This window comes from Ursus americanus, chromosome 31 (assembly GCF_024610735.1).
Source record: "Ursus americanus isolate L20-20 chromosome 31, mUrsAme1.1.p, whole genome shotgun sequence".
In the NCBI taxonomy this organism is placed as follows: domain Eukaryota; kingdom Metazoa; phylum Chordata; class Mammalia; order Carnivora; family Ursidae; genus Ursus; species Ursus americanus.
Genome location: NC_142157.1, coordinates 17,199,319 through 17,214,333, shown reverse-complemented (window position 1 = coordinate 17,214,333; position 15,015 = coordinate 17,199,319). Strand labels below are relative to the sequence as shown.

The 15,015-nt window shown below is 36.5% G+C and overlaps 1 protein-coding gene and 1 long non-coding RNA gene across 5 annotated transcripts in view; one reads left to right on the top strand and one right to left on the bottom strand.

The window, feature by feature from the left end:
- LOC123785454 (uncharacterized) overlaps positions 1 to 15,015 on the bottom strand; it is a 52,467-nt gene that overhangs the window by 15,235 nt on the left and 22,217 nt on the right. For all 4 annotated transcript variants that reach the window (XR_015722422.1, XR_015722423.1, XR_015722424.1 and 1 more), the window contains exon 3: positions 3,902 to 3,993. This is a non-coding gene — a long non-coding RNA (uncharacterized LOC123785454). The remainder of the gene's footprint in view (positions 1 to 3,901; positions 3,994 to 15,015) is intronic.
- Positions 1 to 15,015, top strand: part of SPAG6 (sperm associated antigen 6) — a 61,099-nt gene that overhangs the window by 44,824 nt on the left and 1,260 nt on the right. The window contains exons 8-9 of the mRNA XM_045787171.2: positions 7,386 to 7,502; positions 11,207 to 11,352. Of these exons, the coding sequence (XP_045643127.2) occupies positions 7,386 to 7,502; positions 11,207 to 11,352 (263 nt within the window). The remainder of the gene's footprint in view (positions 1 to 7,385; positions 7,503 to 11,206; positions 11,353 to 15,015) is intronic.

Below are 15,015 nucleotides of genomic sequence, written 5' to 3'. Positions count from 1 at the left end.
CGCAGTGCTTGGTAGAGAGTAATGTTGCCAACGTGCTAAGGCCTTTCCCTGTTTAACCATTCTGTGATTCTTTGTCTTTCTGGTGAGAAACCAAAATTACATTTCCAGTTTTGAGTTGTCCAAGTACAGCTGGTTTACATGTGTATAATTTTAGCTTATTTATGTAGTTCACTTTTGCCTCATATTTTAACCCGTTATCGTGTTCGCCTTTTCTTCTTCCCTCTTCCCTCTCATTCCCACCCCCCGGCCTCCTCGTCCTCGCTCCTCGCTCCTTTTCCCTCCTTTCTCTAGTGGTCCAATGACTACGGTCTCGTCTGCAGGGTCTCTGCAGGTATAAGCTGCGCCCAAAACATAATAGTAATCATGTTCAACTTCTAGATTATCCAGAGGCAAATTATTAATAGTCTCTATCGCCTTCAGATTCCTGCACATAACAACTTCTATTTTCCTTTAAGTTTTGGAAAGAAAGGAATATATCAGCTACAGCATGAATCATTAATAGTGAAATCAATACTAATTGTAGTTTGAGAAATCCTTGCAAATAGCGTCTTAGGTAGCACTAAATACTTTTTATATACTACTGAGTTTATGTAACTTGGTTTTTAATGAATTATTATGCTGTTTTTTTGGTATAAATATCACTAGAGTAAAATAAGTTTAAACATTCACCTTTTGAAGTAAGATCATTTTTATTGTGTTTAAGTTTAACAGAAGTAGTTTTATTAAAACATTCAGGTTTACTAATAGAAGTTAAGGCTCCTTCTGCCTATATTTGATAGAATATTTACTTTCAGGAAATACAATGGGTATTAAAATAAAAAGTGGGATTTTTATTAATCATTATCCTGTCAGCAACCCTTCCAAGGCTTTAAGTCCATCCACATATTTTCTTATTGTAGGGACTTGATTATTATTTTTGCTTCCTCAAGTTTTCTTGGATTCTAACATTTGTTGTTTTAAAGGCTTTAGAATGAAAGTCCAAGTCTGTTTGGTTTGACATTATCTCAGTGGGGAAAAATGTATCCAAGAGCTTTAGGAACTGTCTAATGGTATTTCTCATTTGTTACTCTGTGGCAGCTTTCAAATTAAAGGCCATGTTGAAGTTCATTTTGTCCCAAAGGCATGTCAGCTTCTGTAAGCATTCTCTAATTGGTTCTGATCCAGGAGAACCAATGAGCAGTCCTTTGGAATTGCTCGCATGTTCTCATATAGCTTTATATCTGCCTGCACCTTATTAAAAATGGGGAAAAAGATCCATCTTTTATCTAATAAGCTCACCTACATATATTTTGAAAACATTCACACAGTTGCATTTTCATTTGTTTTGATTGAGAGGAATCATATTGTAATGGTCCATCTTAGTTTGGCATTTGAGTAAATTCATTCTATTACCTTAGTTATGAAAGTATTTCTAAGATTATTTGATTATTGTGTTCTTGTCATCATGGTTGCTTCCCTCCGTCTTTTAACAGCTTAATTGAAGTATAGTTCATATGCCATACAGCTCACCCAATTAAAGTGTATAATTCAATGGTTTTAGTATATTCACAGATGCAACCATCACCACAATCTAATTTTAGAACCTTTTCAATTCCCCTGAGCAGTCACTCCATACTCTCCCCCTTAGCCCCAGGCAGCCATTAATTTACTTTGTGTCTTTGGGGATTTGCCTCTGCTGGACATTTCGTTTAAATGGAATCATACATTGTAAGTGGTCTTTTGTGCCTGGCTTCTTTTCACTTAGTGTAAGTTTCAAGGTTCGTCCTTGTTGTAGCATGTATCAATATTTTGTTCCTTTTTATTGCCAAATAATATTCCACTGTATCACTATACTACATTTTGTTTACCCATTCACCAGTTGATGGACATTTGGACTGTTTCTACTCTTTTTATGACGATAAATAATGCTGCTATGAACATATTTGTACAGGTTTTTGTGTGGATGTATGTGGATGTATATTTTCATTTCTCTTGGGTACAAACCTAGGAACGGCATTGCTAGATCAATCAATAACTCTTTTTAATATTTCGAGGAACCAACAAACTGTTTTCCAAAGTGGCTGCATCATTTTATATTCCCACTAGCAATGTATGAGGGTTCCAATTTTTCCACGTTCTTGTGGACACTTGTTATCACTTTCTTTCTTTCTTTCTTTTTTATTGTAGCCATCCTAGTAGGTGTGAATTGGTACCTCAGTGTGGTTTTGATTTGCATTTCCCTGATGGTTAATGATGTTGAAAAATCTTTTCACGTGCTTATTGGCTATTTGTACATCTTTGGAGAAATGTCTAATCAGACCCTTTGCCCATTTTTAATTTGGGCTATTATATTTTTATTATTGAGTTGTAAGTGTTCTTTATATATTTTGAATACAAATCCTCATCAGATGTATGATTTACAAGTATTTTCTTCCATTCTATGGGTTATCATCACATTATTGATGGTATTATTTGCAGCAAAATTCTTTAAAATTTTAAAAGGTTCAATTTATTTATTTATTTATTTATTTATTTTTGGTTGCTTGTACTTTTGGAGCCTTATCTAAAAAGACTTGGCCTAACCCAAGGTCATGAAGATTTATTCTTGTGTTCCCTCTTCCTTTTATTTATTTTTAATTTTAAGTTTTCGGGGGCGGGAGAGGCAGAGGTAGAGGAAGAAAGGTGATCTTAAGCAGGCTCCATGCCCAGCACAGAGCCCCATGCCGGGCTCAATCTCACAACCCTGAGATTATGACTTGAGCCAAAATCAATAGTCATATATGCTTAACTGACTGAGCCACCCAGGCACCACTCCCCTTCTTCTTCTTTTTCTCCTTCTTCTTTTTTTTTTTTTTTTTAGATTTTATTTATTCATTTGAGAGAGAGCACAAGCAGGGGGAGGGGCAGGCAGAGTGAGAAGCAGGCTCCCTCCTGAGCACGGAGCCTGATGCGGGGCTCTATGTGGGGCTTGATGCGGGGCTCCATCCCAGGACCCTAGGATCATGACCTGAGCCAAAGGCAGACACTTAACTGACTGAGCCACCCAGGCGCCCCTCCCCTTCTTTTTAATAAGTATAATTCTTTGGGCCAGAATGCTTTCAGAACAAAATCAACTTTTGAATAAGAAACATTATTCATTTTAGGCAGTTTTCATTAAAGCTCATCCTTTAAGGAAAGCAACAATGAATAAGTTTTATTATTTCTTTCATTTTCTGTGAAAAACAATTAAAATGGCATCAAATATTTGCATAGTATTGACAATTTTAGTTTGTTAATTACTATTCTTATGTGTGTTGTTAAGAGATTCAAAAATAGTGTTGCTATTTACTGTGGTTTTTATAATAGCTTTTATCAATGTGGACAGAGTCAGTTTTTAGAAATGACAGAAAAATGAATGAATGTAGAACGATACATGCTATGCTACTTTATAGGAAAACCAGGCTCAAACCCAAGTTGCCCTAAATAGACAGCTCATGACTCTTTCTCTGACATCATCTTCTATTATACATGTCTAAGGATAAACACTACCTACCAAATGCTGTGACAATTAGAAAAATTCATAATCTGTTATTATTTCAAAGTAATATATTACTTGATTTACTGAAAAAGGAGAACGAAAGGGTGTGTTTACCCCATATAAATTCTGTATAATTCGCAGTATGAAGTTGTAAGAACTATTTTATTTTGCTCAGTGCCATAAATAACCAAACATAAGGCACATTTTCTAAAGGCTAATAAATTTAAAACCCAACATATGACATGATCTTGTGTGTAGAAAATCCTAAGGAGTACAGACACACACACACATATACAAAAATACTAGAACTACTAAGAGTTCAAGATCACCAGATATATGATCAATATATAAAAATCTATCATATTTTCATATGCTGGTAATGAACAATTCAAACATGTGGGGTACCTGGCTGGCTTAGTCGGTGGAGCACGCCACTCTTGATCTCAGGGTCATGAGTTCCAGCCCCACGTTGGGTGTAGAGATTATAAATAAGTCAACTTAAAAAAAAAAAGATATGAAATTAAGACAATTGTTTCATTCATAATATCATCAAAAAGAATACTTAGGAATAAATTTAGTAAGAGAAGTATAGATTTGTACACTGAAAACTACAAAACATTGCTGAAAAAAGTTAAAGAAGGTCTTAATAAATGGAGGGACACTCCATGTTCATGGACTGGAAGATTCAATATTGTTAAGATGGCAATACTTCTTCCCAAATTGAACTATATATTTAATACAATCTCTATCATAATCCCAATTGGCTTCCCATCTCCCCCAAACTTGAGAAGCTGATCCTAAAATTCATATGGAAATCCCAAGGACCCAGACTAGCCAAAACAATCTTGTAAAAGGACTTACACTGCCCAATTTTAAAACTTACTGCAAAGCTACAGCTATCAAGATAGTGTGGTACTTGCTTACATAGAGACATATGTATCAATGTAACTGAACTTTGAAAATCTAAAATAGACCCTTTTCTGATTTTTCACAAAGGTTCCAAGGCAACTTAATGTGAAAAGGATAGTCTTTTCTGCAAATGCCCTGGAAACAATTATTACATTCTCAAACAAAAATATTAATTTGGACCCTTATCTCATACCATACACCTGAAGTAGCTAAAAATGGATCATAGATCTAAATATAAGGGTTAAGACTACAAAACTCTTAGAAGAAAATAAAGAAGTCTTTGAAACCTTGGATTAGGCATTCATTTCTTAGAAATGACGCCTGAAGCTCAAGTAATGAATGAAAACATTCATAAGTTGGGTTTCATCAAGATTAAAAGCTGGTATGCTTTAAAAGACACCATTAAGAAAACCAAAAGACAAGCCATAGACTTGAAAAAATTATTTGCAAATAATATACTCAAGAAAGGCTTGTTTTAAAAATATATAAAGAGTTCCAACAACTCAATAATATGAAGACAAATAAGCCACTAAACAATGGGCAAAAGATTTGAATAAGCATTTCACCAACAAATGATCCATCAGTACATGAAAAAATATTCAACATCATTAGTCACTAGAGAAATGCGAATCAAAACCATAATGAGATACTACATCACACCCACAAGAATGGCTGCAATTAATAAGACAGATAATAACAAGTGTTGATCATCATATGGAGAATCTGAACTTCCTTACATTACTGGTCAAAATGTAAAATGTTGTAGTCACGTTGAAAAACAGGCAGTTTCTCAAAATAGTAAACATAAATTTACCATTATCACCCAGCAGCTTCACTCCTAGGTATCTTCCCAAGAGAAATGAAAACAGTTGTCTACACAAAGACTTGTATATGAATCTCCATAGCAGCATTATTCACAATCACCCAAAGTGGAAACAACCCACATGTTTATCAATGGGGACTGGATAAACAAAATGTGATAAATCTGTCTGAGGGAATACTATTTGACAATGAAAGGAATGAAGCACTGATACGAGCTGTAACATAGATGAACCCCCAAAACATCACACTTAGGGAAAGAGGCCAGACTCAAAAGTTCACATATTGTGTGATTCCACCTACATGAATTGTCCAGAAAAGTAAAATTTGTAGAGACAGAAAGTAGGTTGGCAGTTGCCCAGGGCTGTTGGGGGAGTGACTACAAACGGAATGAGGTTCCTTCTTGGAATGATGAAGATGTTCTAAAATTAGGTTGTGGTGATGGTTGCACAACTCTGTAAATTTACTAAAAATCCATTGAACTGTGCACTTAAAATGAGTGAATTTATGGTATGTAAATTATATGTCAATAAGGTTGTTAAAATATCTTAAGCCCAGAATTTGACAAGTAAATAAAATCGTAATTAATACACTAATATTTATTTCATGTTGGGAAATATAGCTGATTATTAATCATGACATACATTCCTATCTAGAAGTATATATAGTCATAAATCAAGTATATTTCTTGACAAGGGATAGTAAAACTCAGTGAATTTGTAGGATCATTAGACTCTTTTCTAGAGTTCTTAATAACTTGACAGTACATCACATGGCACATTGAATGTGATCTGCGCTACACAATTAGTAGACCTTATCCCTAATAGCAGTTGAGTTAAATTTGGTGACCTGCTAAGGTCACCATGATCCTAAAATGGCTCGCGAAGATATAGCTAGGTATGCTGGGGATTGAGAGTTTAATTTCAATGTAGGTTATACTACTTGTGGAAGAAAGCTGGGCTGCATTTCTTACATTCCTGATTTTGTTTCATTCAGTTTATGAAACAATGTTTGAGGACAAATGTGTCAAGATAAGAGGTTATACCGGTCTGCTTAGCCTGGGTTTCTGGGAAACCATGAAATTAACAGAGCCTTTACTGATAGCACAAATGTGAGGAAAGGTTTTCCTGAATCCATTTGCCAACTGGAAAATTCATGACGTGAAAATCAAAATGCTCCTTGGAAAAAACAAAACAAAACACCAAAATGCTGCTTGACATTTCAAAAGCACTGCTAAACATTCAATAGCAAGATGCCAGGAGACCAGGTTGGCTAAGGCCTGCGAGAGAATCGGAGAATCTGAGGGATCAGAGGAAGGGGTGCGCCGCCACACGAAACCTCATACAAGCAGGTGTGGAATTCCAGCCTTCCGAAGTGAGGAGGGCAGGCTTGAAGACGAGGAAACGGAGTCACAACGAGCCGTGACCGGAGAGCTGGCTGCAGTGACACACTACAGTCACATCAGGACCCTTCTTCGGTCATACCCGGTGTCACTGGGACATACGGAGGGCTGGGGACAGTGGGGAAGTGCCTGTTGTTTGACTTGTGGGTGATGCGCTCCCTGTTGCCGAGGGGAGCTTTCCTGTACAGTCAAGTAGCTCCCCTCTGTTCCGCTTTACCTGTGAATGGGGCAGTTTCTCCCCACGAGCTATAGCAGCGAATCTGCAAACATTCACTGAATAACGCACAGCGTAGACTCTTCCTGACTAACATACCTAGAAGCCATGAAGCCTTTTAGAGAACACGGAATGTTTGATAATGACTTTCTACAATAAACTGTTTTCTGCTTGTTGATTGGAAGGAGTAGGACATGTTTGTTATCTCACAATTTAATATATACAATTTGGACTAATAAAATATAATACATATTAATTTATAGTCTATAGCTTTATGCTTTTTAATTTTACTTTCCTCATGGGTGATTTTAAGACATCAGTAATAACACTGTACATTCTAAATTTTAACAAGAAGACAATTGGCAGGGTATTCTATGGTAAAACCAATGCCGGATAGTTTTTCTGACAACTATCTTAAACAATGAAACAACTGCAGGTTAGACCTGGAAATTCATTTCATTTTCAAGTTCTAGGAACATGAGGCATGCATTTTGGTCAAGCTTTGATTACTACTTTGGTCTATATTTTGCTTTGTATTTCAATAGAGTAAAAAAGCCATAAAGAATATCCTACAAAAATGCACCTATTTACCAGCCCTGGAGCCGTTTCTGTATGATGCACCTCCCAATATTCTGAAGCACGTGGTTGGACAGTTCAGTAAGGTAAGACGTGCTCTCTTCCGGAAGTGGGGGAAGAAAATTTAAATGACTTGCTAACTTTCTCCTGTTGGGTCAATGTCTTCTTCTGAAAGAGGGGCACAGGCATTTATTTCTTAGCTCTCCCTGACTGTAGTGACAAGAAGGGTGACATAGGGGGCGCCTGGGTGGCACAGCAGTTGAGCGTCTGGCTTCGGCTCAGAGCGTGATCCTGGCGTTCTGGGATCAAGCCCCACATCAGGCTCCACGCTAGGAGCCTGCTTCTTCCTCTCCCACTCCCCCTGCTTGTGTTCCCTCTCTCGCTGGCTGTCTCTACTCTGTCAAATAAATAAATAAATAAATCTTTAAAAAAAAAAAAAAAGGGTGACATAGGTTAATAAAATTAACATAAGTTAATAAAATCACATATAAGTAATTCACACTTCTTCTTCCTCACATTTTCTTTACAGCCTCTGTCCTATCTTTTTCAGTGCTCTTGGGGAGTAAATAGTATGTCAACATATACGCACCTCATAATACAGATAATTTATGTTGATAAGTAATTTAGTGATTATCGTGGTGTCTTTTAGTCTCACTCACCTGGGAACACTGCAAAGATCTTATAAAGAAAAACAAAAAGGTCTCTGAGCTGTTTATGGCAGAGTCCATGTACTTTACTGGAGATGCTTTCAGATAGTCATTTGGAGTGTATTGACTTATTTTATGAACAGTTTTAACAAATAGAGCCGTCATATTTCTTAGATCATTGCAGATTAAAAGTAGTAAGGTAGAAAGGTCAAGCTGCTGGATGTGGGTTTAGCCAGCAGGACCGACTATTAATAGCAAAGGCTAAGAAAGAATGACCGTATGCCCAGAGCCACTGATGGCCAGGGTGGCAGCCCTAAGCTGTAAATAACTGGTTACAGTGTGCTCAGGAGATTTAAGAAAATGGGGTCTTTGGAAGTAGCATCCCATAGTGGTTATGAGCTCAGGCTGAGGAATTAGGGTGCCTGGATTTCCCATTTACCAGCCGTAGTATCTTTAGCAAAGTCTTGATGTGTCTAAACCTTAGTATGATTATCCATAAAATGGGGGGTAATAAGAGTTCTTATTTTATAAGATCACTGTAAGATTAAATGAGATATTATATGTAAAAGGTTTAGCTTAATCCCACTTATTAAGCATTCAAACCCCTCCCCCCACTGAAAAACCCAAAATGTTGTTTTTAAGAAATAAAACATAGAAGTGGTTAAGGTTAATTTTTAAAAATTACTAAAAATGAGTGGGGGGTAAATTCGTGTGAACCGTCAGGTGTAGACCTATATGAAGGAGGTACTACTATCTGTGTACTGTTTCTATAAACGATGAACAAAAACTACATATCGTTACAGCTTTTAAACTAGGCCCTGCAGCCACAGGTCTAGTTTCAGGTACTCATCTGGAAGGTAATACTATCTACTAACAGCCTCAGTTCTCTGGCTTCCATGGTCTCCAGCCGCTTGGGGGACCCTCAAGCACCATAGACACTGGGTGGCAGAAGGTTCTACATTGCTGAGGCTGCCTCACGATATAGTTCTGGGGATCAAACACTTAGGTTCTGTCTTCCTAAGTTCTTAAAGTTGTATTTTATGGTCTAATCTTTAAGTCTACTGAGTGACTAGTTTATTGAACTTACTGTGAAAATGAACACTGACCCGAACTGAGTTCAAAATGAGTCACTAGAGTAAACCAGTGGGATTTGTGCACGTTAGACAGCCAAGCTAAAATAAAGGCAGTACCACATATGATACACTCTTACAAATGTGCCCTTGTGAATATTTGCTTTAGGCAGGATTTTGTGTTTTCTTAATCTGAGGGTACCAGAGCACTGGAAAGAGGTGAGAAAGCAAGGCGGAAGGTAAAAAGACATTAGTTTAGTGTGGCTGGCATCAGAGACAGGAGGTAATGAAAACTCTCCAGGCCAAACAAAATATTTAGAACAGATATATCTGGAGGCTATTTCATTTTTTAGAAATACATACTAGTGTCATCTTTTTTTTTTTTTTTTTTTTTTAGAGAGAGAGAACACAAACACATGCATGAGCTTAGGGGGACAGGGAGGGGCAGAGGGAGAGAGAGAATCTTAAGCAGGCTACACGCTGAGAACAGAGCCCCACGCAGGGCTCGATCTCACAACCGTGAGATCATGACCTGAGCTGAAATCAAGAATGGGACACTTAACTGACTGAGCCACCCAAGAGCCCCACTAGTGTCATCTCTTAATGTCCAGTTGATGTGTATTATCATTCTATTAGCAAGATCCTTTTGTAATTTTAAATATTTGCTAAATACCTACATGTACCCAATACTTTGTTAAACACTGGGGGATAGACAAAAAAAATGAGACAAAGTTCTTCTTCAAGGAACTTTATAATCTAGCTGAGAGACCAGACAAAACAATTCAAAAACACTTCAGTGTGCTAGATTTCATGATAAACTTTTTTTTAAATTTAAGAATGAATAATGAATGCAGTCTGAAATATTCAGAGGGCCTTCAATGCAGGAAGTACAAGGGAATAAGAGAAAGAATGGAGGGGGAAAGAAAGGGTGTTTCTGTCAGAGAGCATTGTAGCCATGACCAAAGAAGGGAGCAGGGATTCCCATAAGGCAAACCTGCCTCCTCTCAGGGCCTTTCTTGTCTGGTCAGTCATTGTTGTCTTGCATAATTTATTTCTTCATCTCCACTGGCCCTTTCCTCTCAACACACGAACATCCACTGTCAAATTCAGTGACTTTTAAAAGTCCTCATTGGCTGCTTCTTGAAATCTTCTCTTGGATTTGTTGGTTCCTTACTTTTCTGATTTTTCTTGCCTTTTCGACATCTCCTTAATTTCCTTTCTCTGCTTACTCTTTACTATGTCCATTCATTTGTTAAACACGTATTGAGCATCGATGAGGCATCAGACACTAGAGAAATGAATGAACGAATACATGAACTAATGAGTATGTAACTTCTGTCTTCAATGACATTTATACGTGACAGACATAGAAGCTGATAGTTAAAAGATTATGTGGCAAGCGCACTGACAGTGGTTCAACAGAACGCTGTGAGAGAAGAAAAGTTATCTGCCTCAACCCGGGATAGGAGGGTGGGTAGGAATGTCCCAGAGAAAGTTTCTTAAAGGAGGGGATGCCTGAGCTGAATCTTAAAAGATGAGTAAGAGCCAAACAAAGGCGGGGAGAAGCGTGGAGGGTGGAAGGGTGTCCTGGGAAGAGGAACCAGCATAGGCGAAGGCAAGTAATGGCCCAACATGCACCCGTCGAGCTTACTGAAATGAAATTTAAGATAGAGATTGGTAGGGAAGGGAGCTGGGGAGGTATTTAGGACCTGAGTCACAAAAGGCCCTCTGTGCCTGCTGAAGGATCTTGCCTTTAATTTTGAGGGTAGTGGTGAGACCCTGAATGGGTGTAAGCAAAGAAGGGACACTGCTTTACTTTTACATATGAGCGGATCCCATCACCTTTGCTTATGTTCAAGGCCTTTATCCCATCTCCACAACATAAAAAGCTAATACATTTCTAAAAAGACTACATTTTACTTCTAATCATCAGCAAATTTAGGCTCATTCTGTTACAGGTATATTGCACATAAACTCTCCTTTACATTTCCTCAGATAGATTATTTCTTTTCACTAACGATAATCCCCCTTGGAAAAGAAAAGCTGACGTTTTTATGTGCTCAACTTTTCAAGGTACTGCCACATGACAGCAAAGCTCGACGACTTTTTGTAACAAGTGGTGGACTTAAAAAGGTTCAAGAGATAAAAGCAGAGCCTGGATCTCTCCTTCAAGAATACATCAATAGTATTAACAACTGTTACCCAGAGGAAATAGTAAGGTGGGAAAAATGGACTTTGAGTAGTTCAAAATTATAATGTAGTTTTCCTGTTTTCAAATCTAGATTTTATATCCACTGCATCAATATGTGTTCTTGAAATATTTTTACGTTTACTTCTCTCGTGACCTCTTTTTCCCCTCAAATTTGCTAATGTTCTGATTGATACACGCCTCTCCACCTCAAACTAGAATGTCATTTGAGACATTGCTATCTTAATCCAACACGTGATTTACTAAAGAGCACTGAGGACAGAGTGCGAGTTACATTAGCAATCTTCAGTGTGAACCTGATCTAGAAAGGGCCTGTAGATTCTGATTTTCATAGTTCCCTGCATATTATTTTTCTGCCTTAAGCTCACATTTATATTAACAGGAGTATTACAAATAGAAAAGAGATGTTGAGGAGCAAAAAGAAAGTTACTATCTATATTTGAAAAAATTAATGTTTGTGATATGCAGGTGCCTCATAGTAATGTAGTAGGAAATTCTTTTCAAGATGAATTTTTTAAATAAGTTTGATTTGCAGAGCATTAAACCTAAGCCTCAGTCCTTGTAAGTCTAAAGAAGAACTATACCACTAAACCCAAAATAAATAAAAGCAAAATTACCAAGAAAAAGATAGAATGATTTAAACAACTGAATCTTGAAAAACACCGGTGAAACATTCGGAATTAAAGGCCATATTTATCCATATTTGTCTAACCCTACATTCATTTCTAATTTTCCCTAGTTAATGCTGGAGAATATATATTACAATGTTTAAATCTATGTTATGATTTACTAAGTTATATAAATGCTTCTTCCTATTTAGTATCCGTGGTTTTTAATATATATGGTAACACTCATTGTAAAAGCACAAAACTAATCTTCTTCAAGGTTAAAATTTGTTTTCTGTTCATATATATTTTTCCAGTAAATTTCCATAGGTAGAATTCATATACTTTTGTGAGGTTCGTGAATACTGCTTGACCAAAGGAGTTCCAATAAGTTAGCCTTAAAAATATTAATATATAAAAAAATATATCTAAGGAGTAGTATATCATAAATGTATATCTACTATATATAATATACAAATAAAATAATATACAAAAAAGCTTATATAAAATATGTGTGAAACTACTAAATGAAGAAATATGAAAATCTTTTATCGGGAAAAGAAGATAAAGTTAATTTGCATACATTCTTCCCTTCAGGGAGAATGCTATTTTATTTAAGTTTAAAATAGATTTCAATGTAATTTTCTAAAATAAACAAAATTATAGGAAAAAAATTTACAAAGCTAAGGGCTCAAAATGGAATGACCTATTAGAATTAACCAGCAATAAGGTACTTTCTTGAACAGAAGTCTTCTTTCACTCCTTTCTAGAATTATGTTACAGAACACTAGGGGAAAATGAAAACTCTGTCATATTAGAATTTAATCTGGTGCTTTGTCAAAATACCGTTGCAAAATTTTAACCTCACATTCTGTGATCTAGGATTTCATTTTAAAACTTGGCTACTTATCATGAAGAATTCTGATGAGCTGACATTTCATGGTTCTTATGTTTTTAAGGCATTAGGTTCTATAGAACTTAGAGGTGTTTTGTAGAAATCTTTGAAACATTGTCTATGAAAATGGACAAATATAAGCTCAGAATGGTTTTATTTTTGTAATCATATAATTCTCAAGAATCACTTGGTGACTATTTTAGAACTAATTATTCTTTATAAGATGGGTTATCAATGGATACATTCTTTCAACTCTTATTAGCCTAAACATTTATTTCATATTGCCTTGCAGTTTTGGTAATCTTTCAAGATCTCTAATAAAGGTGGCTAGTGTGATGGGCAGAAAGGGGCTCAGGCCTAGATGTTAGAGGCCTGAGTTCTAATCCTAGCCCATTCCACAGCCAGAGGTATTTTTAGAACTCTGTGTTCTGGATCTCTGCCTAGACTAGACTATATTGTAATCATTATAAAAAATTATTAATGAGCTATATCATTTTTTATACCAGATTTTTTGGAATCTGGTAGGTATTTTATCACTTCCAGTTCACCTCAATTCAGATGCTTTTATTAGAAACACTTATCTGTATTTGGATTATAAAAAGTTAACAGTTGAAAATGTAGATTCACAAGTTGTTCCAAAGACACCCAAAAGTTTCAACTGGGGGCACTTGGGTGGCTCAGTGGGTTAAGTGCCCGACTCTTGATTTTGGCTCAGGTCATGATCTCAGGGTTGTCAGATGGAGCCCCACATGGGCTGGGCATAGGCCTGCTGAAAATTCTCTCTCTCCCTCTTCCTCTGTCCCTCCGCCCACTAGCGCGAGCGAGTGTGTGTGTGCGCCTGCGCGCTCTCTCTCAAAAAGTTTCACCTAAAATAACTGAATTGAGTATCAGTTTTTACATTTTTTTTACCCTTCAGTCACTCTAGCCATATTTCTAATGCTCAATAGTCACATGTAGCTAGTGGCTACCACGTGAAACAGCACAATTTTTAAAGTTTTGGTTTTTCTAAATCTACTTCTTACCATTTACATAAGAAGTACCTATCTTGTATCTGACCCATTTATCAGGCCTAGGAGGGTGAGGCCTGTTTAAAATTTGTGACTAACTCAGAGAAACAGTTGTGACTTCCTCAGTGTAAGAGGACTTCAAAGAGACACTGTTGAAGGACAGTTTTTTCAAGGGTAGGAGGCCTTTAGAGGAGAAACATTCTTTAGGGTAAATTGTATGTATGTATGTATGTGTCCATTTAACTAGGACCGCCTAGAAATACACTATTGAGAAAATACTATTCTGTCTTGTTCACCTCTACTTGACGAATTGTGGGAGAAATTAGTGTAATATAAGTTGTGAGTTTTTAAGTCAAGCATCTGAGAATAAGTAAAGATAACTAACAAGGACAAAGCAAATCTTAAACATTAGATTTTATCTGGAGAGAATACCTTAGGAAGTTTAATTATTTTGAGTGTTTTGGAAAATTTTAAATTACACTTAGATTGTCTGTTTATTATATTCTATAATGACTGCCAAATTTTATTTGACGTACTTCTATGTGCATATAAATTCTTTCCATAGTATGAAGCATTTCATAATGCATTAATCAATATATTTAATGCTTTCATACTATCTATTTTATAAAATGTTCAATTTTTTTAAAAGATTTTATTTATTTATTCATTTGACAGAGATAGAGACAGCCAGCGAGAGAGGGAACACAAGCAGGGGGAGTGGGAGAGGAAGAAGCAGGCTCATAGCCGAAGAGCCTGATGTGGGGCTCGATCCCATAACGCCGGGATCACGCCCTGAGCCGAAGGCAGACGCTTAGCCGCTGTGCCACCCAGGCGCCCCTCTAAAATGTTCAATTTTTAAATATAAATTTTAGTACTATGGATGCCCCAAATCAATGAAAATGACTAATTTCCTAAGTTTGTACAGTGGGATATTTGTAAACCATTTATTAAATAGTTCTTTAATGTGAATTATACTCCCAGAAATTTTTGTTTTTATTAGTGGCCAGATCTGATTAAGACATACAGTGAGAATAATCTGTAAGGCAATCAGAAGGCAGTCATTGATTAGTGATGTCTAATTTATGAAAAAACCTATTAGCTATGATTATTAAAGCAACATCAGTCATTTAACATAATAAAAAGAGTCTCTGTAATAAAATACTATC